Raw genomic sequence first — 25,829 nt, forward strand, 5'->3', positions numbered from 1 at the left:
AGTAACCTCACAAGTAGGTATCTGTCCATTTGCCATGTACTTGCCATTGACGTACTCAGGCTCCAGTGACCTCACAAGCACCTATACCTGGTCCTGGCCTATCAGCTACTCAGCCAAGAGTGACATCACAAGTACATGCCAAAGCTCTGTGTCTCCCTCTTGCCTATCAGCTACTCAGGCACCAGTGACCTGATCACCACATATCCACCTATTTGCTATCTCCTCACCTATGAGGTACAAGGGAACAAGTGACCTCATCCAATCGCTTGCTCACTCCCCCCCCAGGAGGATGGGGGAGACAACTGGAAGGGCAAAATGAGAGAAAAACTCATGGGTCAAGATAATGACACTTTAAGAAATGGTGAAAAATAAAAAAAGGAAGGAAACACGGGATGGAGAAGCAATCACTCACACCAGCAGAAAGATGCCCAGCCAGTCTCCAAGCAATGGCTACTTTGGAGAAACTCCCCTGCCAGTTTTAGTGCTGAACAAGACGCCATATGGCATGGAATATCTCTTTGGTCCGTTTGGGTCAGCTGTCCTGACTTTGTCCCCTCCCAGGCTCTCGCCCATCCCCAGCCTCCTCACTGTGGGGTCAGAATGAGAAACAGAGAAGGCCTTGACGTTATGCCAGCACTCATCAGCAATAGCTACAACATCAGTGCGTTATCAACACCAGCCACCAGTGCAAAGCACAGCACCGTAAGGGCTGCTATCAGGCAAATGTACTCCAGCCCAGCCAGACCCAGGACAATCTCCACCCCTTATTCCATACCATTTGCATCCTGCCCAGGTCCTGTAGTATTCAATGCATTGTCATCAGCCACCACCACCCCTTTCCCTGCCCTTTGGCATGACATAAACACCGTGTACTGGGTGTGGCTGGTGTGGCTCAGGTGGACCTGGGCAAGTCCCAGCCCACTCCTGACTTCTCCCTTCACTCAGTCATCTGGAGTTTTTTGAAACATGCGATCAGGTCTGGCCTTTTCCTTTTGTTTCTATTCACATTCAAACTAGAATTGTTCACTCCATTAGCTCTTATTAAAGAAGGTTTTATCCATTTCATACCTATGCTTTTGTGGCTATATTAATTTAACTTCTATAGCTTTATACTTGTTCATAGATATGTAAACGTATACACATATACACACATATAGAAGTCTATCTATAAAAATAACGTATCTATTCTTAAATAAATACATTTGTTAAAATAATTAGACACTCCCTTTTATAGATATATTTCTATATATGTATATATTGCATATAAATGTATATATTTGTATCTCTCAGCACTTCCTGGTCCAAGGGAGGCAGGCAGCCAATCACAGGGCTACCAGAGAACACATCCGTATGACAGTATCTAGCAATGGCTGCCAGCCAATCACAATGCAGGATGAAAACACATGGGGAATGAGGATGTCAGAAATGGCAGCTGCCCTTTATGTAATGACAGGCCCTTCGTGACGTGCCCCTGGGGACACCAGGACAGGCGGCCAGTCCTGCCAGCCAATCACGGGGCTGCCTGAGCGCTCGTAGGTATGACAGTGTCATGAAATGGCCATTAGCCAATCACAGAGCAGTATGATCTTTAACAAAATGGCAGCTCACTGCCATGGAATGGCGGCACCGTGTCATAACATTGTGGCCAAACCAAAATGGCGGCCCCTGTGTTTGTAGGGGAAGGGCCTTCTGATGCACTTCCGGGTAAACCTGCCAGCCAATCACAGCAGAGCACATGACCGGTAGAGGAGAGCGACGTCCAGGGCAAATGGCCCCTGCAGCTGCTGGGAGGGGGCGGGACTTCCACCAGAAGCTGGTGGGTGGGGCACGTGTCGGGGCATGTCTCCTGTAGCAGTGGTGCTGGTGCTCCTGGCGTGTGCCAGGGCAGGGATCCCAACATGCACCAGGAAGGCACATGGGGAGGTACAAACACCCCAGCCAGAGCTGGGCCTCCAGAGCTGTGGAAGCCTCCAGTTTCCTCAGGTCTCCAGACCACGCGAGTGACTGTCTCGCAAAACATATGGGTAATTAAACCGACATAAAACACTGGCCCTGTTTGAGCTCTCGGGGCAGTTTGTCTGAGCTTCACCTCCTGGGGAACCTGCAGCTGTCCCAGCACCACCTGTGGTCACCGTCTGAAACCGTCACAAAAGGACCCCTCGCTCTGTGTGTGTGTGAGTGTCTACACATGCGCTAGCATGTTCAATATTTTACTCTCGTTCATGACATCCAGCCAAAGCGTGTCTTACTCTCATCTGTGTACGGGTGTGTGGAAGGAGAATGGCTGCTCCTTTAAGGGTATCTCGTCAAGGACCTGTTTCAATGAAGGAAGGGATAATAAAACAATGAGAAAAGGAGGAAGCCATAAACAAGAACTTACAGGGACACAAACCTGACCGGCAAATGGTAAGGGAGGCAGGTATGGGAACCAAAGCTGGTCAGTCACACAAACCGATGACGGCATGTGAGAGGGTGAGAGGGTTTATTCCAGCAAGTTTATCTGACCGGGGACCTGGTTAATTGGGAAACTCAGGGGAAAAAAGGGACTCCAGAAGCAAAATACAATGAGACACAGCCTTGACAAAACAAATATGGAGTCCATACAAGGAAGGAACCTAGCCAGTCACAGTGATCGATGGGCCATCAAGGATCTACAGGCACCACTTCCAAGAGGATCAGCTGGACTTTTCAACTGATAACGTTGTGAATCAGAGGGACCCCAGTCTGAGAGGGGTGGGGGAATCGATAGATCTGTGCAAGGCCATGAGGGACATGCAGGGGAAGGGGCAAGAGGGAGGAACATAGAAGGGGTTAGACAGCAAAGGGTATAAAAGAGGCTAGTTGCATGTCAAACATGGTCAGTCAGTGTGCTTGTCTGGCTGAGAAATGCGCCTGACCACCACAGTCTGTCGTGTCTTCTTATATCTTCTCATAAAACCTTGTCTTAACTGTCTCTCTGTAATCTCACTCTATCCTGTGTGTGTGCGTGTGCTGCAAGGACAAAGTGCCAGCTGCTGGTGAGACCTCTGTGTGTGTGTGTGTGTGTGTGTGTGAGGGGAATTTGGTGCCAGCTACTGGAGTCCGACCAAGGGTGTGGCTGTCCCTGGGCTGTGGTGTCAGCTAAGGGAGTGAGTGGGGTCTCGGTGCAGCTACTAGAGGCAAATGGGTGTCCCAGTGAAACTACTGGAGTGAAGGGTGTCCCAGTGCAGCTACTGGAGTGAGTGGGGTCCCTGGGCAGGTACTGAAGCAACTGGGGTCCCATAGCAACTGCTGGAGCATGTGATGTCTCCGTGCAGCTACTGGATTGAGTGGGGGTTCCCAGTGCAGCTACTAGAGGGAGAGGGGTCCCAGCGCAGCTACAGGAGCGAGTGGGGTCCCAGTGAAGCTACTGGAGTGAGTGGAGGTGCCAGTGCAGCTACTGGAGCAAGTGCAAGGGTCCCAGTGCAGCTACATAAACCAGTGGGATCCCAGAGCCGCTACTAGAGTGAGTGGGGTCCCTGTGCAGCTACTGCAGAGAGTCAGGGTTTCAGTACAGCTGCTGGAGCATGTGAGGGTCCCAGTGCAGCTCCTGGGTTGAGTGGGGGTCCCAGTGCAGCTACTGGAGCCAGTATGTTCCAGTACAGCTCTTGACACCAGTGGGTTCCCAGTACAACTACTGGAGCAAGTGTGATCTCAGTGCAGCTACTAGAGTGAGTGGGGTCCCTGTGCAGCTACTGAAGAGAGTCGGGATTTCAGTACAACTACTGGAGCATGTGGGGTTTCAGTGCAGCTCCTGGGTTGAGTGGTGGTCCCAGGGCAGCTACTAGAGGGAGGTGATTCCCAGTGCTGCTACTGGAGCAAGTGACTTCCCAGTGAAGCTACTGGAGCGAGTGGAGTCTCAGTGCAGCTACTAGAGTGAGTGGGGTCCCACTGCAGCTACTCAAGTGAGTGGGATACCTGTGCAGCTCCAGCAGCAAGTGGGGTCACAGTACAGTGACTGGAGCCAGTGGGGTCTCCATGCATCTACTGGCTCCTGTGGAGTCCCAGCACAGCTACAGGAGTGAGTGGGGTCCCAGTGCAGCTACTGGGTTGGGTGGGAGTCCCAGTGCAGCTGTTAGAACCAGTGTAGTGCCAGGGCAGCTACGGAGTGAGTGGGGTTTCCCTGTTTATCAGCACTGCCTTGTTTGCGTACCTGAAGCCCCCCTCCATCTCCTCCCCATCCCTGGATCTGATGGTAGCATTGCTGTACACAGCGATATCTCCAGCAGTGAACCCCCTCATCTACAGCATGAGGAACAAGGAGCTCAAGGATGCTATTAGGAAAATTATTCCTTGGACATTTTTCAATAGTGATAAAATTACCACCTTTCTCCACAAATGACTCCCAAAGTATTGGATTCCAGCCTTTTCTGTTTTCTGGGGGTTTTTTTTATTTCGTTTTGTTTGTTTAAATCATTATCATTATTGCTGTTGTTACTGTCCTTCATGGTTATTATGTTTTGTACGGAAGTGTTTGCATTTGCATCACTACATGTGAGGCATGTACCTACTCTGTGTCAGCTGGTGCCCTTATGAAAGTGTGTCTCTAACACTGGCTCAGAGCTGGCCTGTCTCATAGCATCTCTGTAGTAAAATGGGATCTCCCTGGTGCAGTGCTTTCAGGCTGGTCTCTTCCTCCAGAGAGGCCTGAGGAACTGCACCCCTGAAGTTCCTCTTCCTCCATGTGTTGGGGAGTAAAAGCTCAGTGTCCGTTTGTGACCTTTTGGAGACATAGGACTGGATGTAGGAGTCGCCAGTTGGTGATAAGCATGGCTGCTATTCAAGCATGGGTAGCAGTATCTGAGCAACTTCCATCATAACAATATGACTTTAGAAAGAAGAGAAATTGAGAAAAGAGGACTGGTAGCTCAAAGGAAAATTGCTGAACTTGTTGGAGGGAAAAAAAAAGGCAAGAAGGGGAGCAGAAAATAAGCAAATTCAATCTGTGTTTAATTTACAGCAACAGAGAAGGCTTCTCTACACCTCCCCTTCCCTGGGCCGCAACCCTTGTCCTGTGCCTGATGTTAGCTCAAAGAGGGACGTGGCTCTGAGAGGTCAAACGCCAATTGTTTATGCTGTCTGTACTCTGGTTCACATATGGAAAGGGCAGAGAGAGAAAGCTCAAGTTGGAGATGCGTGGGAGATGGAAAGGACTGAGTCATGTCACTCCACTGTGGATATCTACATTTGTACAGATGGATGTGGCCCCAATGCCTAAAAAATTGGATGACTGATTCTCACCAAGGAAGCCGACAGTAACTTTATAGCCAATAGCACAAACAACCCTTCCAGAGGAGAGCATCTCCTGCTCTTGTGTGAGGTCCGTGCAGTCCTTGCTTTCTTACTCTGAAACCCAGGAACCTACAGTCTGTCTTTTTAAGGTAGCCAACAAAGCCAGGATCAGGACAAGACGACCATTTCCCACCACGATCCAAAAGTCGGAAAGGTTATGAAGGGGCAATAGTGTGGGCTGGAGCAACCATGGGCAAATCCAGGCACTGTGGGGTGATTTCCTTCTGTGAGACATGTAAGACTATCAATATGGGGAGAGACAGGAGTGAGAAGAGCTACTGCATGAGGAATTGCCCATCCGCAGCCTGGGTATCTCAGTTACTAAGGTCCTCTAAGAGTCAATAAAGAAACAGTCAATATTGCCGATAAGAACTGAGAAGTGGTTCATTTGACCCAAGAGGCTGACTTGAGCTGGCGCACAGTGGTGCCTCCAGATCATGAGGAAGCAGAGAGCAGCTCCTCACGCTCCCAGGCCTTGAACCGGCACCGGCAAGGTGATACAAAAACGCTCATCTGTCTGTCCTAGTTGTGCTACCTCTATAACCAAATTTGGGTTTTTTTTCTGATGCTATTACCATGGTAATCTGGGAGTGATATGATATTACTGGTGTGGTTACATTGGTGCTGTTGGCCTAGGAAGATGGGTTAGGGTTAGGGCTGGGTATGAGTTATTTAGGGTTTGGGTTTGGGTTCCAGTTAGGGTTAGAGTTTGGGTTAGAGTTTCTAAGGAGGTCATCACCCTCTTCCCCATCTTGCCAATACTGCATTGGTTATGTCAATATTTGATTCCTCATTCATCAAGAATCCACTGAGTCAGACTCTTCTTTCCTCGTTGTAACAATTTATCAGCTATTCTTCCCAAACCAGTGCTAACAAATCTCTCCTCAGCGTTAGCTCTTCAGCAAACCTGGCTGTCCATAGATTCCAGCTCTTTTTTATATGAAACAGAAGAGCTTTATAGTCCAAGCACAGAATTTGTTACTCTTTTTTTTTTTTCTTTTCCTTTAAAGGGATGCTGTTATATCACCGCTTGCAATCAATGCATTGTAGGGTTAACTTATGGAAAAATCAAATACAGCAGCTGAGCTCTTGGTATTAGACTTATGAGTATTCCTTAATACTTTCCTATGCCGTCACTTCTTTTGTGACTTTGCCCCATTGCTGGAGCTTTCCCGCAGTGACACAAGTGTGGTCAAATGTGTGTCTTTCACACTGTCTTTTCCAAGTACAGTCTTCCTCTTCATGTTCCCACTACCCTCCTTTGTGTGCATCACGGCTGCCATCCTGAGGATCCCGTCCTGTGTGGGCAGGCAGAAGTCCTTCGCCATCTGCTTCTCTCACCTCGCCATCGTCACTGTTTTCTATGGCACCCTCATCATTGTCTACCTGCTGCCCAGAACAGCTCAGCAAAGTCTTCTCCTTTTTCTACACCGTCCTCATGCCCCTGGCCAACCCCCTCATCTACAGCCTGAGGATCAGGGAGGTCAGAGAGGCTATAAGGAAAGGGCTCAAGAATGTCCTGGCCAGCACCCAGTCCTCGTAGGATTGTTAGACCGTGATGTAGAAATGGTCCTTCTGTGAATCGCTGAGGATAAAGTTTGGGAAAGTGTGTGCTCTGCACCAGGCGCCCTCAAGAAGCATTTGCCTTGTGGATGTTTGTGAAGCGGTAAGAGGAGGGAGGAACGAGTTCCTTAGTGATCTTTGTGTCTTCTTTAGAAGAGAATGTGGAAAAGTCCCTGCTTGCTTGTATCGTTAATTCTAAATAAAATGGTGTACTTGTCAGTTGGATCTCTGCTGTTCCTGTGGAGATAAAACAGGGATTTTGGCTGAAAAGAGAGCTCTTCCCAATGCCTAGTGCCCCTCGTTATCTAAGTGTGGATTCATCTCTGTCAGCTGAGCACATTTCCAGTGCAGAAGTCTCAGTCTCATCCCATATCCCGTCCCCTCCTACCTAGCAGACCTCTACGATAGACGTCAAGGGGAGCTCCATGGGGATGAGGAGAAAATAATGGCAGTCCAGAATGTGAGGGTACTTAAAAGGGCTGTGTGGTTAACAGCACTCATGCCTGCAGGCATGGACTTCACTGCCAGGTGGTCTGCCACTCAGCCCATCCTCAGGTCGATGCTGACACAGGCCACACCAGTGTGCATCCAGAGCCTGTCCAGTGTGATTGGAGAATGCTCCTTGGCTGGCACATCCCCTTGGGCAGAAGAAACATCCCTGAAGAATTTTAGGCTCAAAGATTAATTATGAATAGCTACTTGTTCAGCATGGGCCCTCCTCACAGCCCGCAACAGCGGTGTGTTGCACCAGGATGACAAATGAGAGTGACAGGTGCAGAAAGTGATGGCATTGAAGGTGATGTTATTCCAACATCCCTGAGGTCCCTTGCAACTCCAAAAAAATCCAGTAGGATTGGAAGAGCCCTAAACATCTCGGGCTCACATTTGTAAGGTTGACTTTTTCACTATGAAAGGCTGAGGGAGCTGGGTTTGTTAAGTTATGAGAAAAGAAGGCTTTGGGGACCTCTTCCTTTCCACAGGCCTTCCCACCTCTACCAGGAGCTCATCAAGAAGACAGAGCTGGGCTCTTCCGTGTCGTGTGTGATGGGAGGATGAGGGCCCATGGGCATCAGTTGAAACAAGTGCGGAAAAACAGTTTTCCCACGGAGACACTCAAGCACTGGAGCAGGTTGCCCAGAGACGTTGTGCTGGGTCAGTCCTTGGCAGGTTTCAAAGCCAACGTGACTAAATCCCTCATCAACCTGGTGTGAAACTATAGCCGCCCTTGCTGTGAGCAGGAGGTTGGTCTAGAGACCTCCCGGGGTCCCTTCCAACATGAGGGATTGCACGTTTCCTTCCACCACAGGTCTTCCCTTCCCCGTGGTAGGGAAAGCACTCGGGTTCCCCATGACCCTGGAAGTAAGCCAGACATAGGTTTGGTCGGATCATCTGTGTCATTCTTGTCCCACACCAGTCACTGCTGCTCAGATGCAGAGCTGCTTGGCAGGCACCCCAAACAGCCTTGAGCTTGTCCTTTGCTTCACCTTCTCTTTTCTTTCTCCCTCTTTTCATCAACCCTGAGGACAAGGGCCTGGGCACTGTCAGGGTTGCCATACAAAGCAGTGGTGCACGCTCCCAGTGAGCAAGGCCAGCTGCATACAGGCCTGCGTTAGGAAGTATGTGGCGACCCAGACAACTTGAGCAACCATCCACCCGGACTCAGCAGTGGTGTGCCCACGTGTGGACTAGTGTGTCCCCCTGTGGAGGCTTCCTGTTCTAGAGAAGTGGGGAGGAACTGGAGAGGGTCCGGAGGAGCTCTGCTAAGACGAGGTTTGGGGCCTCAAGCACATGCCCGGTCTAGGTGGGCTGGGGAACCTGGGCTTCTTTGGCCCTTTGATCCAGTGGCATGGAGGCTCCGGTCTGTATAGCAGTAGCCTGAGACTGCTTGAAGAGATGCACCATCAGAGCTGGTGGAGCTTTTCTTCATGGTGGGAAAGAGTAGGGAAGAGGGCCACAAAGTGCAGCTTGGGAGGCTGAGACTGGACATGAGGAGAAAGAAATGTGACCGCAATGCAGATGCGGTTCTTGGAGCGATCTTGTAAAGCTCTTATAGCCCACAGCCGATGGGATCTCTCTCGTGATGGGTAGGAGGATGTGCTCTAGAGCAGGCATTCCCTGCTGCACCATCAGAGGGACAGGGCATGATGGCTGCCCTCTCTCGGGGATGGCTGCAGGGTTGTGAAGGGGGTGTGCAGCCAAGGATTCCCAGGGCTGTCCTTCAGAGCAGGGTCCCTGTGCCCCAGGGGGCTTTGTGCCGGGGCAGGGACTCTGCCACCTGCCAAGGTGCCAAGGTCAGCGCTCAGCCTGCCTGGGGATGTTCCCATGGCACTGCAGGGAGAAGCTGTGGGTGGAAGGAACGACTGCCAGCAGGGCAGGGCAGGGCAGGGCCGGGTTCCTCTGCTGTCAAGGGGGTTCTATGTGGGTGAGGGCTACTCACAGCTCCAGATCACCCCCAGGACTTTCCCAGGGCACTGTTCAAGAAGCACATCAAGGCAGGGGCTACTTGAAAGGTATGGATCCAGTGCTTTCAGTCTTCTACTCTTGGTTGTCTGGGTGGGGAACAGGACATAGAAATTCATCTCTCAGTTCTGGAGAAGGCACTGAAATTCCAAATATGCTTCTCTTAGAGGTGAATAAACCTGTGATGATCAAAAATCAACACCCTGTGCCCTACAAGCAGCACCAGTATCCCCTTTCCAGCCTCCCCAGGGTTGCGCTCATGTTACCATCAGAGCCTGCAGACACGGAGATGCCCCTGGGCAGTGTCCTGCTGCCAGGAGGTGTCTGCAGGGCCAAGATGAGTGCACAGTGAGTGGGATGAGCTCTGTGAGCATGGACAAGGAGGAGACTTGGGCAAAGAGAAACAATTCCTGGCAAATACAGCTCCAGGCAGCAGAGTCATGGCAGGGAGTGGGAGGAAATTGCAAGCAAGGACTGGGAGAGGCTATGTTCAGGCAGCTCTCTTTTGGTCCTTCACTGTGGATGTCTTCTGGGCGTTGTCTGCAGGGCAGCGTTGACTCTCCCTTTGGGAGATCCCATTTCAGGACACCTGACTATCCCCTCTGCCTGTCCTTCTGCGCTTGCAAGCTGCCCTCCAGAAAGGCACAGCTCTCGTGTAGGATCCTAGGGAGTGCCGAGCCTTCCCTTGGGGGTTGGCACCGACCTCTCAGACTCCTTTCCTTCTCTCTTTGAGCAGCCATGTCTTGCCTTCTCCATCACAAGTTCACCTCCGGGCTGGGAAAGAGAAGAGTTCACAGATCTGCCCTTTGAAACAGGACTCCTCTGCTCTCATCAGAGTCCAGTTGCATTTGTTTTAAAAGCAATTTGCAGGTGCAGTCATCCTTGAGGAAGCACAAATGAAAGCACAGGGCAGCTGGGAACAGAATGAGGGACACTGCAGTTCTCATGACTCTGCACTAAGCCACAGAGAGCTGACCCCTTTTGCCTGCCTGGTCTTAGGACTTTCACACTTTCAGTTGTAAAAATGGGGATTTCTAACCCCTAAAAAGAGCACTCACCAGACGTAATGATGGAAAACAAGAAACTCAGACAAAATTACCATAAAGACACACTAAGACTCTCATCTTCAGCCCACACTCTTCAGAGTCATAAGTGCAGATACTGAACTTTTCCACTAAAGGTGGATTACATCTGACATCACTTGTGAACACCGGAGGTGTCACCAACCAGCTCCCGTGTACTCACTGCAGCAGGGCAGAGCTGACTCCTCGGGACATCACAGGCAGAGCCCCTGCTCCTCACAGCACATTCAGCACAACAACCCAGAGAAAGGAAATGCTTTTTAATTGGGGGTGGGTGGGTGTGTATTTCAACGAGAAATGGAGTACCTTTGCTGAGAGAAGTCTGTCCTAACTTTACCATGTCTTTTCCATCTTTGGACAGACTTCTGTGCCCAGGGGGAGCAAATGTCCAACAGCAGCTTCATGACTGAGTTCATCCTCTTCATGTTTGCAGACATGCGGGAGCTGCAGCTCTTGCACTTCTGGCTCTTCCTGGGCATCTACCTGGCTGCCCTCCTGGGCAACAGCCTCATCATCACAACCCTAGCCTGCAACCACCACCTCCACACCCCCATGTACTTCTTCCTCTTCAACCTCTCCCTCCTCGATGTGGGCTCCATCTCCCAAAATCCATGGCCAGTTCCCTGTGGGACAGCAGGGCCATCTCCTACATGGGATGTGCTGCACAAGTATTTTTTTTTATCTTCTGGATCTCAGCATTGTATTCTCTCCTCACTGTCATGGCCTATGACTTCTACGTGGCCATCTGCAAACCCCTGCCCTACAAGACTCTCCTGGGCAGCAGAGCTTGTGTCCACATGGCAGCAGCTGCCTGGGGCAGTGGTTTCCTCAATGCTGTGCTGCACACTGCTAATACATTTTCACTACCACTCTGCCAAGGCAATGCCCTGGACCAGTTCTTCTGTGAAGTTCCCCAAATCCTCAAGCTCTCCTGCTCAGACTCAGACTACCTCAGGGAAGCGGGGCTTCTCGCGATCAGTGCCTTTTTAGTCTTTGGTTGTTTTGTTTCCATTCTGCTGTCCTACGTGCAGAGCTTCAGGGCTGTGCTGAGGATTCCTTCTGAGCAGGGGCGGCACAAAGCCTTTTCCACGTTCTTCCCCCACATGGCCGTGGTCTCCCTGTATGTCAGCACTGGCATGTTTGCCTACCTGAAGCCCCCCTCCACCTCTTCCCCATCCCTGGATCTGGTCGTGGCAGTTCTGTACTTGGTGGTGCCTCTCGCAGTGAACCCCCTCATCTACAGCATAAGGAACGAGGAGATCAAGGGTGGCCTGTGGAAACTATTTGAATACATGCTACTTCAGCATCAATAAGGTGCCCATCAGTCTCATAGGACTCCATGGGTACCTCAGGAAAAGCCATGACTAACTTCTGTTCGTATGTGTCTTTAATTTTCGCTTAGTTTTGTTTGTTTGCTTGCTTGCTTGCCTTTTTTTTTTTTTTTTTTTTTTAATATATAACTATGATAATATTAGTCTTGGCCTCCTACCTTTTTTTTCTCAATGACCTCGTGTATATATGGAGCCAGGCTCCCTGCTTAGATAAACTCAATAGAGAATCAAGCAGAAAATTATTTGTCTCAGCTCCCATCTCTTATCTATCCTCTCTGGAGCTGGGGGTGCAGCCCCAGCAGGCAGGAGGGGTTCAGGAGCCAAGAGGCAAGCTGCTGCATGGCAGAGCAGCCGCAGTGGCCCTCAGGGCTGCCGCTCACTGCCTCAGTGGCCACTCTGCCACCTTCAAGTCAGGGCTGCTGCTTCCTTGGAGCCGTGTCCATGGACAGCAGCAGGACATGGTCTTTTCAGTGATGGTCTCCCCTCACTTCCACACTGTCCTCTTAGACCTTTGCAATTGTGGAAGCCCAAAGGTCTCGTGTAATTTGTGGCAGTCCCGTTGTCTCTACAGTGGCATCCCTGTGGCTGTGGGGAAGAGCAGGCAATGTGAACCACTGTGTCAGAGCTGGCCTCTCTGCTAGCACCACCGTCACCAAAGGGGCTCCTCAGGGCAGGGCGAGAAGGCTAGATGCCTCTTCCAAAGCTGGTGTCAGGAATACACCCAAATGAGTGACCATCCAAGTAGAGTCTCTCAGAGGACACAGTGAACCTGCGGAGCCCACGTGCTAACAAAGACACTGCAATGTCAGGAGAGGCTGTGAGGAGCCAGCAGGCAAAAGGACACAAGACTGGAGAGTGATTCAGGATACTTTGAAAACCCACAGGCTGGATCTAGTGCAGCCCTCATGATCCCCTTGTGCCATTAGAGACACCCCATGGTCCGTCCAAGCATCATCCTGGGCTACTGAGCCATCAGGGAAGATGGAAAGGGGCTCACAAACAGTGATCCCCATCTACCTGGTCGAGTGTTTATGGGAAAGGATGAGGGGGAAGGCCAACAAGGCAGATATCCTGCTGGGAGTCTGTTATAGACCACCCAACCAGGATGAAGGGGCGGATGAAGCGTTCTACAAGCGGCTGGCACAAGTCTCTCAATCGCTAGCCCTTGTTCTCGTGGGGGACTTCAACTTCCCGGATGTCTGCTGGAAATACAACACAGCAGAGAGGAAGCATTCTAGGGGGTTCCTGGAGTGTGTGGAAGACAACTTCCTGACACAGCTGGTAAGTGAGCCTACCAGGGGAGGTGCCTCGCTCGACCTGCTGTTTACAAACAGAGAAGGACTGGTGGGAGATGTGGTGGTCGGAGGCCATCTTGGGCTTAGCGACCATGAAATGGTGGAATTCTCGATTCTTGGTGAAGTAAGGAGGGGGGCCAGCAAAACTGCAACCATGGACTTCCGGAGGGCGGACTTTGGCCTGTTCAGGACACTGGTTGAGAGAGTCCCTTGGGAGACAGTCCTGAAGGGCAAAGGGGTCCAGGAAGGCTGGACGATCTTCAAGAAGGAAGTCTTAAAGGCGCGGGAGCAGGCTGTCCCCATACGTTGTAAGAAGAACGGGTGGGGAAGACGACCGGCCTGGCTGAACGGGGAGCTCTTGCTGGGACTCAGGAAAAAAAAGGAGAGTTTACCACTTGTGGAAGAATCATAGAATCATAGAATCATAGAATCATTGAGGTTGGAAAAGACCTCTAAGATCATCAAGTCCAACCGTCGACCCAACACCACCACCCACTAAACCATGTCCCTAAGTGCCTCATCTACTCGTCTTTTAAATACCTCCAGGGATGGGGACTCAACCACTTCCCTGGGCAGCCTGTTCCAATGTTTAACCACTCTTTCAGTAAAGAAATTTTTCCTTACATCCAATCTACACCTCCCCTGGCGCAACTTGAGGCCATTTCCTCTCGTCCTATCGCTAGTTACTTGGGAGAAGAGACCGACACCGAACATAGCTGTTCAGGGGTGCTGGGCTGGGGAGGAGCAGGTGCCCTGTGCAGGGCCAGGGGGCATGGTATATCAGTGAACATGAGCAGGGGGCCACTGGGGTGGGAGGAGGTGCCAAGGGCTGTGGGGCAGATTATGGCCTACACAGCCCATGGGGAGTGGAGGGACACTGACACTCCCCCAGGGAGAGCCCGGAGGGGAGAGGGCTCCCACCCTGGTGCCTGTGACTCGGCCTGGGAAGAGGGGACCTCCAGACCTGCAGTCTGAGGCTTGGTGCTCTCCTGACCAGTCCCATGTCAGTGTTTGAAGGGGCTGCAGAGTTGAGGCTGGAGGATGGCAGCAGCCACTGTGCTGGGAGAGTGGAGGTGAAACACCAGGACCAATTGGGGACCGTGTGTGATGACTCCTGGGACATGGCTGATGCTGCAGTGGTTTGTAAGCAGCTGGGCTGTTGTTCTGCTGTTTAAGCTCCTAAGTACAGACACTTTGGGTCAGGATCTGGCCCCATTTGTGTGGATGATGTTCGCTGTCATGGCACCGAGTCTGCCCTGTCTGACCTTGGATGGGGTTAACATAATTGTGATCATGGTGAGGATGCTGGAGTGACATGTTCAGGTTAATGGCCAGCCTGTTCCCCACCTGTGAGGCCAGGACAGGGGAAGGGACCTGGCTGTGCCCTCAGGGAACAACGAGTGGAGGCCGTAGCAGGGCCTGGTGTGGTTGGTCACACCACCAAGCTGGGACTGTCATTGCTAGTGTCCCTGGTCCCCGAGGAAAGACCAATGAGATCCCACCCCAGGTGCCCACCCCCTTTCTGGCCCCTGAGGTGGCTCAGCCCACCCTCGGTCAGTGCCTGGCACTGGGAAATGAATCCCCCTCCCTGCCCCTTTGTGTCTGTTGGTTCCCATCTTTCTCCTCCCTTTCAGCCAGGACCAGTCTGGCATTACCAGGCGCCAGGTCCCACCAAGCCAGAGGCACCAAGAGCTGCTCACATGACCTCCCACAGCCCCGGGGAAGGGCACGAGGTGGCAAGGGACTTTTGGATCGTGCCTCCTGGCAGACACGAGTCCCTCAGCCTAAGCAAAGGGGATGTTCAGAGTGGAGGAGCGCTGGCCTTGGGCAGAGGAACAGGGTTGCACGTGGCACCTCATTCGTCTCCCAGGCTCACCCCATGAGTTACAGTCCATGGAGATACGGCCCCATGCAGGCAGTGCCAACCTGCTGCCCAACCTTTCCTGCCTACCCCAGCCCCCAGCTGCCCTGGGCCACTAGGGCTTTGCCAGCACTTGCAGTGTCCTCAGTGCCTGTCCTTGCACTGGGAGCTCGTGTCAGCCCAGGGCTGCTCCTCTGCCCACTCTCCTGCCCTCTGCCCAGCTGTTGATGGGGGTGTGCATGCCTGGCAGTGCACTCTGGCCCTGGCTGAGGACCCCCTCCCCAGGCATGTGCCAGAGTCCGGGCTGGCACAGACACAGACTGCCAATATAGCCGTGTCATACCTGTACCCTGTGACATGTCCCGTCTAACAGCAGTGTCCCAACAGCCTGAGAGCACCCTGAGAGAAAGGTGTGTTTCTGGTGTGATTCTGGGATTCCTCAGCCAGGCCCTGAGTTCAGTGGGCAGATCAGGCTGCAGCAGCCAACAGTGCCTGGGCCAGTCTCCCTGGGCCCCAAGTGCTCTGGGTGCTGCCAGGAAGCTCAGGGTCTCCAAAATGGCAGCAGTTTGTCTGAGCAGTGCCTACGGCTGGGGGTTTGGGAGAAAAGCAAGCCCACGAGTGCTGTACTGATGTCTGAGGAGTGGCAAGATGTCCCTGGTGTGTTTGTGCCATCAGCAGCCACTGGGAACTGCTGGGAGGGTCATGAGGCTCCTTCCCTGTGGTCACCTTGCAGACCAGGTGGGATGTAGGCATGTAACTGCCAGAGGGCTCTGGGAACTCTCCGGGGACTTTGATTGCTCCAGGATTTGTCCAGCTGGTTGGAGGGAACAGCCCCCTGCTCAGGACTCATGGCGATCCACAATGGGAACCAGTGGAAAATTGTCTGTGACTCAGACTTTGGTCTCAAAGCCGCCGACGTGGTCTGCAGGGAGTTACAGTGTGGCACAGCCCTGTCTGTCCTGAGGGCAGCTCAATATGAAGAAGGTGTTGGTCCCGTGGGATAGAGAGCTGCAGTGTCCTGGTTTCAGCAGGGATAGAGTTAATTTCCTTTCTGGTAGCGGGGAGTGAATTCTTCCTCATGTTCTGCCCCATGGGGTCCCCAGAGACCAGCCCTGCACCCACACGGACGCCGCTGGTGTCACCTGCACACGTAAGGACTCCTGTTGGGGTGTTACATATCTGAGGGGGTGCTGGGGACAGGGGAGCAGGGCAAGGAGAGTGCCATGCTGGGTGTGAGGACTGGAGGGGTGATGTGGTTGTCTGCAGCCCTAAAATCATGCAGAAGGAGGATAATGGAAGGCTCTCCTCCATTTGGCCTCTCCTCTAGTTCCTGAGGGAGTGAGAGCACAACTCCGCCATCTCTCATCCTTCTCTTTTCACAAGGACACAGGGCTCAGGCTCATGAACAGCAGCAGAGTGTGAGGGGAGGGTGGAGGTCCAGGTTCCAGGCACCTGGGGGACCCTCTGTGCCTCCCGCTGGGATCTCTTGGATGCCCACGTTCTCTGTCGTCACCTTGACTGTGGGTTTGCTGAGTCCATTCCCAGAGGAGGGCCTTTTGGGAGAGGGACCGGCCCTGTCTGGAGACACTCATTCCACTATGATGGGACTGAAGCCCACCTGGGACAGTGCCCAGTGACCGCCCTGGGGGCCTCACTGTGCTGCCATGAGAATGACGCTGTTGTTATTTGCTCAGGTGAGTGCTGGGAAAATGTGACATGGCCACCGAAAACAGGGGACCCCATGGCAGCACCAGGCTGCATTTCTCCCTTGAGAAGCCCTGGCTTCACCAGGAACAACCCGGAGGATTTTGCCTGCTCTCACCCACCACTCTGCTGTGGGAGAGCTGAGGCCTGAACGAGGTCAGGCATCTCTGCCCCCAGGGCAGTGGCTCAGGCCCTGAGGCCATGCCAGGGCTGGGATCCTCTGCTCTCCTGCTGCAGGACAGGCCCTATCCTGGGCTGTGGGGCTCAGCTCCATCCCTCTGGCCGCAGATAGCCCTGTCCCAGCCCCACAGACCCCAATCCCACACCCATGGGGGCTGCCCAGGTGCCCCCAGCAGCAGACCTGGGGGGTGAGCTGCAGAGCAGGGCTGGGCTTTTGCCTTGCTTCTGGTGCTTCTGGTCAGCACAAGACGCAGACTTGTCCTGTTTGGTCAGAAAGGCGCCCCTTGCTCTGCTCCCTGCCAGGGACACAGGCTCCCAGTCCCCCATCCCCAGGGATGCAGAGGGATAGAGACGTGTGGGCTCTGCCTGGTGTCTCAGCAGTGCCAGTGTCAGCGCTGAGGTTGGGCAAGGCTTGTCCCAGTGCTGACTGTCCCTGGGTAACAGCACCGGCTGCTGCTCCTTCCTGCGGGAGCTGCCCAAGCTGCCTCAGCGCAGACATGTTGGGTGGCTCTGCCCCACAAAGAGCAAAGTCAGTGTCTTGCTGAGGAACGCTGAAGGACTGGGAAGAAAATGCTCCTGAAGCTCAGCACAGAGGGCTGGAGGCAGGTGGGTGAGCTCCAGGGTGTTGCAAGGATTCTAGAGCTTAGAGAGGTGCTGCAGGTTTCTGGGCTCTCTGGTGCTGCCAAGGGCTGGGGCATGGCTGCTCTCCCCAGGCCCAGCTGGCTCCGCATCCTGCGGCTGGTGGGTGGAGGGAGCCGGTGCGATGGGCAAGTGGAGATCTTCCAGCGCAGGATGTGGGGCAGGGTCCTGGATGACCAGTGGGATGTGCAGGAGGCCAGTGTGGTGTGCTGGCAGCTGAGGTGCGGAGAGGCAGAGATAGCCTACAACCCCTCGAAGCCTCAGAGAGGGATGGGTCCCATGGCGCTGCGAGGGATCCGGTGCACAGGGCATGAGGCCAACCCGACCCTCTGCAACACCTCCCTGCCTCAGAGTGCACCAGTGGCAGGGATTGCAGAGGATGTGGGGGTCGTTTGCTGGGGTGAGTGGCACTGCACGGGCCCCCCAGGCTCTGGGCTGGGTGGGCACCCGCCCCTGATGGCAGCTGGGGTTTCTTCCCACTGCAGGGAGCCGGCAGGTCCAGCTGGTAAATGGGCCTGGGCGCTGCGCTGGGAGAGTGGAGATCTACTACCAGGGCAGCTGGGGGACCATCTGCGATGATGGCTGGGACCTGTCTGATGCTGCCGTCATTTGCCACCAGCTGGGCTGCGGAGGGGCGGTAGAGGCAGTTGGCTCTGCTCAGTTCGGGGAGGGCTCTGGGCAGATCTGGCTGGATGCCGTGAACTGCTCTGGGGCCGAAGCTGCTCTCTGGGACTGCCCAGCAGGGTCCTGGGGGCAGCGCGACTACAGGCATAAAGAGGATGCAGGAATTGTCTGCTCAGGCCCATGCCGGGAGCTGTTGTGGGAGCCCAGTGCCCAGGGAGGCTGGGACGAGGGGACAGGCGGCAGCGACTGAGGCTGTCCCTGGCTGCCTCTGAGCTGCTGCCTGAGCCTGTGTCCACACATGCACAAACCCCCTCACTCCAACTGCAGGTCCCTTGTAAGCTGAGCTGTCCCCAAGGGTTAGTGGGGAGGGCATGGGTGCCTGTCTGTCAGGGACTCTTCTCTGCCCCCTGGCAAAAGGGTGATTTGCTGGCCCTGCCTCTGCCTGGCTTGAGGGCCTGGGGGCTGAACAGGCTCCCACAGCCCCAGACCAGCTTGTTCCCCTTTGGCCACTTTCCTCCCAGATTTCATGGCCCTGAGGCTGGAGAACACTGATGGCTGCTCCGGGCGCCTGCAGGTTTTCTACAATGGCACATGGGGGAGCATTTCCTCCAACTCAATGACTCCCAAAACAGTGTCACTGGCATGCAAGGAGCTGGGCTGTGGGGATGGAGGGTTCCTGGAAACACGCCTGCCCTATGGTAGGGTGTCTGGCCGTGCCTGGCTGGATCGTGTGGAGTGTGGGGAGAGAAACAGCTCCTTCTGGCAGTGTCCCTCCACTCCCTGGGACCCACAGTCGTGCGATGACCTGCAAGATGAGACCCACACCTCCTGCAATGGTAATTCTGAGCTACCCGGGCACCAGCATCCCCCCAGCTCCTGCTCCCTGCTGGGCACAGTCAAGTACAGAGACAAGGCCCACAGGGGCTTTGACCTTACGTGCCAGACCCTGCTGCTTCTGGTGGCACAAATGGGACTTCAGCTCTCAGAGCCCCACACATTCACCAGCAGTTGCCAGCCGGGCTCCCAGCAGTGCCCGGGGGAGGCAGAGGTGTCTCCAGGCAAGGTCTCAGGAGAGACCAGCCAGCGCTCCGAGGAGCGTCCCCTCCATGGACACCCTCCTGCTTTTCCGTGAACCAGGGTCCCTTTGGGGCTGAGCAGTCAGGGTCCCCCACATTGCTGTGCATGTCCTCTGAATGACCAGGGTTCAGCTGCTGCCATGAGTGAGGTGGCACGGGGAGGTGTGAGCAGAGCTCCATGCTACTCTCAGCTGCACAACTCCCCTGCAGCAGCCCCTTCACCCCAGCTTTTCCCTCTGCAGGGAGACAGTCAGAAACGCCCCCAGCCCTGGGGACTGTGTGCCCAAACTCCACAAGCTGCACAGGTAGCTGCTCCTCTGCATGCCCCTCTCACCTGGCAGGGCTCTGCCTGCTGTCCCGGTGCCCTGGAAGGTCTCTGCCTTCTCCAGACAGGGAGAAGATTCGTGCCGTGGGAGGCGAGAATGGGTGCTTGGGCAGAGTGGAGGTCTGGCACCGTGGCTCCTGGGGGACGGTGTGCGACGACTCCTGGGACATGCAGGATGCCGAGGTGGCATGCAGGCAGCTGGGCTGTGGCCCTGCAGTGTCTGCCCTGGAGAAGGCTGCGTTTGGAGAGGGGATGGGCCCCATCTGGCTGGAGCAGGTGGAGTGCCGGGGGACAGAGCCATCTCTGCAGGACTGCTGGGCTCGGCCTGGGGACAGTGGTTCCTGCCGGCACAAGGAGGATGCTGCCGTGAACTGCTCAGGTGAGCGGCAGGGCTGGGACTCCTCACGGGGGTATTGGCAAGGAGCCAGGGAAGGCGTTTTTCCTTGCTGGGTCCCATCATGGCTCCAGAGCCCCTGAGAGCAAGGCTGTCCCTGCAGAACATGGGAGCCTGTTCCCAAGTGGGCAGCTGCTTCTGTGGGGCTGGATGTCCTCCAGCTTCTGCCTGCAGGGCCCTGCAGTTCCCAGGGGCATCTCCCAGGCTACCTGCGCCATCCTGTGAAATACCCAGAGCAGGACTCCGGGCTCTGTTCCGGCCACCCTGAGCAGCCCTGCAGGAGGGGCAATTTGGGTGGGATAGGTCAGGGATACATGCACAGGCGCGTGCGCGCGCGCACACATGCACAGCGTGTCAGAGAGGAGGCTCCCTAGTACCTGCACACCCACCTTCTCAGCCCAGCTCTCCTCCTCCTCTGCAGCTGCACCCAGAATGGCAGCACCAACCCCCTGAGCAGGTAACCTGTCCTCCCTGCCAGCACTGGGTCTTCTTGAGGCCAGGCTGTGACCCACAGCTGGAGGGAAGGGGATCCTTGTCAGGGTGTGAAACTCCCAGGAGGAGGCACCGGGGTAGCGTTGGGGGGCGTTGGGGAGGGTGTCTTTTACGCAGTAGGGTGGGAGCTTCCCCATCGCTCACCCCCTGGGGCCCCTTACCCCCGGTGTAATGGGGGTCAGGACTGGGGTGTCCTGGCCCCACACCTCTCCCAGGTCTGGTGCTGCCCTTTCTGTGTTCCTGCCCATGCAGATCCCACTCGGGGCTGTCTGATCAGCAGCGAAAAGGTCTCAATGCCCGTCATCATCTGCATCATCCTGGGAGCCCTTCTCTGCCTGCTCCTGGCCCTCCTGGCCGGGCAAGTGCGAAGCGCCAGGGCTGGGCGCAGAGGTGGGTCTGTCCCCCATGGTCCCAGGGGAAGATGCCTCCTGGCAAGGCCAGGGGTGCTGTGGTGACTGGTACAGGCAGAGCTGGGGGGACAAGAGTGTGTGCTGCCTGCATTCCCATGTGCTGCCCCATTGATTGCCTGACCATGGGCCACCAGCAACAAGGGGTAGAGTCCAGACACAGGGAGGAGTTAGGGATGGGGCAAGGAGAGAAACAGCAGAGCTGGGCTGGGACAGATGGGAGCAGAGGGGAGACGGCTGAGGACCTGCCACTGGCAGCACTCTGGGCAGCGCTGGAGTGGGCTCTGGGTCAGGGGAGATGCCAGGAAGAGTGTGGGGCAGCAGGGTCCTTCCCCATGGTTTCAGACCCCCAGGCTGTTCCTCTGCCCAACCCTGACCTCCCCATGGCAAGGCATGGGCCATGCTATTGATCTGTGGGGCAGAGAGGGGGAAGCTCCAGGGGGAGAGGAAAGGTGTGATCTGCTCCAAGCTCAGCACTGGCATGAGCCGGCAGTGTGTGCTCGCAGCCCCGAAGGCCAACCGTATCCTGGGCTGCATCAAAAGAAGTGTGGCCAGCAGGTTGAGGGAGGTGATTTTGCCCCTCTGCTCTGCTCTGGTGAGACCCCACCTGGAGTACTGGAGCCTTCAGCATAAGAAAGACACGGACCTGTTGGAGCAGGTCCAGAGGAGAGCCACAAAAATGATCAGAGATGGAACAGCTCTCCTATGAAGAAAGGCTGAGAGAGTTGGGGTTGTTCAGCCTGGAGAAGAGAAGGCTCTGGGGAGACCTTATAGCAGCCTTTCAGTACTTAAAGGGGACATATAAGAAAAATGGGGACAAACTTTTTAGCAGGGCCTGTTGTGATAGGACAAGGGGTAATGGTTTTAAACTAGAAGAGGGTAGATTTAGACTAGATATAAGGAAGAAATTTTTTACGCTGAGGGTGGTGAAACACTGGAACAGGTTGCCCAGAGAAGTTTTCGATGCCTCGTCATTGGAAGTGTTCAAGGTCAGGTTGAACGGGGCTCTGAGCAACCTGATAAAATTGAAGATATCCCTGCTCATTGCAGGGAGGGTTGGACTAGATGACCTTTAAAGGTCCCTTCCAACCAAACTATTTTATGATTCTGTAATTCCTGGGCCAACCCTGCCTCTGTCCTCAGGCTCCAAGAGAGCTTGGGAGCCCTTCCCTGAGGCTGTGTATGAGGAGATCTGTTACAGCCCAGTGTGGGAGAAGCAGGCAAGGTTCAGCGGCACAGGTGGGTGTGGGTCCCTCATGGGGGGGCACATGTGCAGGACTATTACCCCTGGTCTCCACCTAGGACTGCCCCACTGTGGCCCCCTGGCCCATGCTCCCTGCAGTGCTGGGACTGTGGGGTCCGTGGGGAGAGCAGCCATGTCCTGGGCCTGGGAGAGAAGCTTCCTCCCCACCAGCTCTGCCCATCCCAGCCGGGGACAGCCCCTCTCTGCCTGTCCCTGCACCCCTATGTGACACCTGAGGGGTGAGGGAAGGGGCTGTCCCCAGGCATCTCTGGGAGGCCCTTTGAGACAGGGTTGATCCCAGGGGAGCAGGGTGAGTCCTGAGCCCTCCTCCCCACTCAGCCCTGGCTCCGTGGGTCCCCCGTCCCCAGCAGCACTGACCACAAGCCAGGGGAGCAGAGCGCACTCCCATAACACCCACTGTGCCTCTCTCCAGGCTTCGATTCAGAGGGGTCCCTGACCAAGCTGCAGCCCTACCCCAGGGACAGCGAGGAGGAGGATGGTCCACGTTCAGCACCAGGTAACAGGGGCAGGAAGGGGTTGATGTCCTGTCCCTGCAGACATGTGATGGACAGCGGTGTCACTGAGTGTCACCGTCAGAGCTGGGGAGCACACTGCGTGTCTCCTGTGGTGCTGCCAACACCAGTGTCTGAGCCCCATGTCCCTGCACATCCTGCCATCCTCTGCTCTGCAGGATGTATCTTCTCACTGTCTCTAGCTCCCCTCTCCTTTCAGACGTCCCTGTCCTGCTCGGAGGAGACCCAGCAGATGGCTATGATGATGACAGGGAAGTTTCTGACCCTGGGGAGGCTCCTTTCCCTGGGAGAGAGACTGGGAAACACCCAGGGTGCCAGAGGAGGGAGCAGGGCCCAGGGATGCACCCGGAGGTGAGAGGGAAAGATAGCGCTGCCGGTTCCTGGGGTGCCATCCGTGGTGCCGGATGAATTGCTGTCATACTGAGAGCCCAACCTCTTGGGATGGGGGAACCTGACCCAGGAATTTTTCCTTGCGGGGACCAGGGGGTGGGAGAGGGAGCTGAACATCTCGGGACTGAGGAGACAGGAGGCTGGAGATATACAGAGCAGGAGAGGCACCCCATGGGGCGAACGTGCAATGGCCTGCCTTGCTGCTTGCAGGGGCAAACCTACGCTCCCAGAGAAGTGCTGGGGCCCCTGGAGCTGAGGGAGATGCCTGGTCCCTGTCCCCAGAGAGCATGGGCTATGACCATGCACATCCCCCTGAGTGAGGACACAAAGGCTGCGACACCGGAGTTCAGTGCACAACAGTCCCTGATGCCCAGAGCAGGAGAGCCCGTCCCTGCCGTGCAGCTGGGTGCAGCCGGGAGGAAGGAGAGGACTGTGCAGCTGGGAGAGCCGCGAGCACCAGGGAACCGTCTCCCTTTTCCCACGGGCAGCAGAAACAGCTGGGCATGTCCTCTATTTGTATTATGCTGTTTTTACGCTGTGCCTCCATATTTGTTCTTAATAAAAGTCTTTGGGGGTTTGAGCCAGAGCTGGTGCTTGCCTGCCCAGGTGTCGGGGTGTCTCCCTGAGGCTGATCTGGGGGGGGGAGCAGAGCACAAAGACATGGTGGAGGGGAATGGGCACATCTCGGGACAGCAGGCTCAGGGTCAGGCTGTGGGGCTGCGAGAGCCCATGTTTCCAGGGGAATATTCCTGCTGATATTTCCATCCTGCCAGCAAAAGTTTCCAACAAAAATGGCTCTCTGCAAGGTCCCGTGATGCACCCCAGCGGGAACGCCCATCTCCTCACCTCGGGGTTCCCCAGTTGCTCTTTCCCCCAGGACCATGCTGGTCCCACGACAGAGCTGCCATGTTGGGATGAGGCCTGGGTTGTGGCCCCACAGAAGTGAGCCCTAAGGTGGCCGTGGTGCCTTGAACACCCCAGCCAGCCACAGGGGGGATCACGGCCCATGGATCATCTCCCACAGTGGTTAGGAGGCAGCTGTCCTCCCCACTGCCTCGGCACAGGGTACAGAGCCACTTGCTGGGGAACACGGGCCTGGGATTGCCCCTTCAATGACTCTGCCAGGACTCCAGTCTCCATGGGCTGTTCCTGCTGCCTTGGGGGTCCTTGCAGACCCCGAGAACTTCTATCACAGCCCCAGAGCTGCCTTCCTTCCTGGGCAGGGGCATTAAGGCCCCATGGCAGCCCTGGGACCCCGTCCTCTTGCTGCACTCCTGCCTCCACCCCTGCCTTCCTGCTGCCTCGCCAGGGGTGACAGTGTCGGTTTGTGTCGGGGCAGTACCTGTGTGCAGGTGCAGGGGGGATGGGAGCAGCGGCTGGTGGGGGGACCTTTCCCTCAGCGTTGTGGGAGGCAGATGAGGGAGAGGCCAGGGGGAGGGAGAAAGGATCCCTGTGAGACGTGGACTGGAATCCATAGCCGCCATCCAGCCCCTGGCCTGGAGAAGGGCCTGCCTGGGAGGGTGCTAACGTGGGCACATTTCCATGGCAGAGGGTATTTTCTGTCCCTCCCCTAATGCAGGCACTGCTGGGAGTTGAGCCAGGGTCCCTCTCCCTCAGCTGGGGCATTCACCTGTCCCAGCTCCCATGGGCAGAGAAACCTTTCACACAGGAGCCGTGTGGGGAGAAGGGTTTGACACTTGGGCAGGAACCCGGGGCCCAAACTGCCCTCCCTGCTCCCACTGGTGGGTCTCTACAACTCTCCAGCTCTTCTCTGATAGACTTTGCCGCTGTAGGCTGGAAGGTGTGTTGGGTGTCTATGGCAGGGCTCCCTGCGGGGAGCAGCCGCAGCTCAGTAGCACTGCAAAGAGCAGGATCTGTCCCTAGAGCAGAAGAGGGGAGGAGGCAGCTGTCACTAACCATGACAGCGTTGGCCCATTCCCTGCTGGGAGCTCCTCCACCCCTGGGGTGACCCTGTGGGGGTCTGGGGGGAGCCCAGGCTCACACACTCCTTTGCCCTGGTCTCTAGAGGTTTCCTGCTGGCAGCCCCTGGCCCCGGAGCCAGCCCCTCCCTCCCCAGCTCTGGGCCCACCTCTCCCTCTGGACATGCAGGGCTGGAGCCTGCCCTGGTGGGAGATTCCCAGGGGATGGAGGCTGTGTTTGCAGTGCCCATGTGTGTCACCCATCACCTTGGGGGTCTTACCCTAGGACTGCTCCTCTCCCATGGCCTTTCCACAGCCATGCTCTGCCCAGCGTGGGGCAGCAGTGCAGAGGGTTGGGCTCTCACCATCAGGCCCCTCAGGTGGGTTCTTGAGAGCTGCAGGAGCGAGCACAGATCTGGGACACAGTGATGATCCTGCACTGCTGCAGAGAACGGAGCCAGCCTGCAGGGCCAGACTGTTCAGACCCCAAAATGCCAGGAAACGGGCTCTTTCTGCTCAGGTGTGCTGCCCCCTCAAACCCACCCCGGGCCTGTGGCTCATGTCCACCAGGAGGAGGAGAAGGAGAAGGAGGCAAACCTCTGGCAGGCGTCAGAATGAGGGAAAGATATTACACCTGTGGGAGGGCAGAGCTGGTGGGGAGGTGGCATGGGACAGACACTGGGCTCTTCTCTCCCGTCCCTGCCTGGGGTGGCTTGGGTCTGCAGGTCAGTGTCCATACTGGTGCCCACCATCCTGTGTTCAGAAGATATCCCCAAAACCCCCCTTCTTCTTTGCTTCTCTTTTATACTTTATTTCTCTGAATCTGGGCCCTGACTGTTCCCAGGGGCTGGGCACCCTGCAGTGAAACTTTGGGTCTCACACTCCATTTTGGTTGCAGAGGTTTTTGCCAGGGGAGCAGCCGAGGCACCATCTCCTTGCCCTCCCCACCTCTGCACGGCTGTGGACAGGCCTGTGCTTCCCTGATCCCACTGGCATGGGGT

General features: G+C 55.5%; 2 protein-coding genes and 1 pseudogene across 2 annotated transcripts in view; 2 read left to right on the top strand and 1 right to left on the bottom strand.

Annotated features, from left to right (window-relative positions):
• LOC143171637 (scavenger receptor cysteine-rich type 1 protein M130-like) overlaps nucleotides 1-25,829 on the bottom strand; it is an 82,603-nt gene that overhangs the window by 11,666 nt on the left and 45,108 nt on the right.
• Nucleotides 10,800-11,728, top strand: LOC143171673 (olfactory receptor 14A16-like; annotated as a pseudogene).
• LOC143171615 (scavenger receptor cysteine-rich type 1 protein M130-like) lies at nucleotides 17,483-25,446 on the top strand. The gene is made up of 5 exons (XM_076360668.1): nucleotides 17,483-17,825; nucleotides 17,911-18,225; nucleotides 18,571-18,885; nucleotides 19,515-19,829; nucleotides 25,349-25,446. The coding sequence occupies exons 1-5, from the start codon at nucleotides 17,483-17,485 to the stop codon at nucleotides 25,444-25,446; spliced, it is 1,386 nt and encodes a 461-aa protein (XP_076216783.1).

Source organism: Aptenodytes patagonicus, chromosome 29 (genome assembly GCF_965638725.1).
Source record: "Aptenodytes patagonicus chromosome 29, bAptPat1.pri.cur, whole genome shotgun sequence".
Taxonomy (NCBI): Eukaryota; Metazoa; Chordata; class Aves; order Sphenisciformes; family Spheniscidae; genus Aptenodytes; species Aptenodytes patagonicus.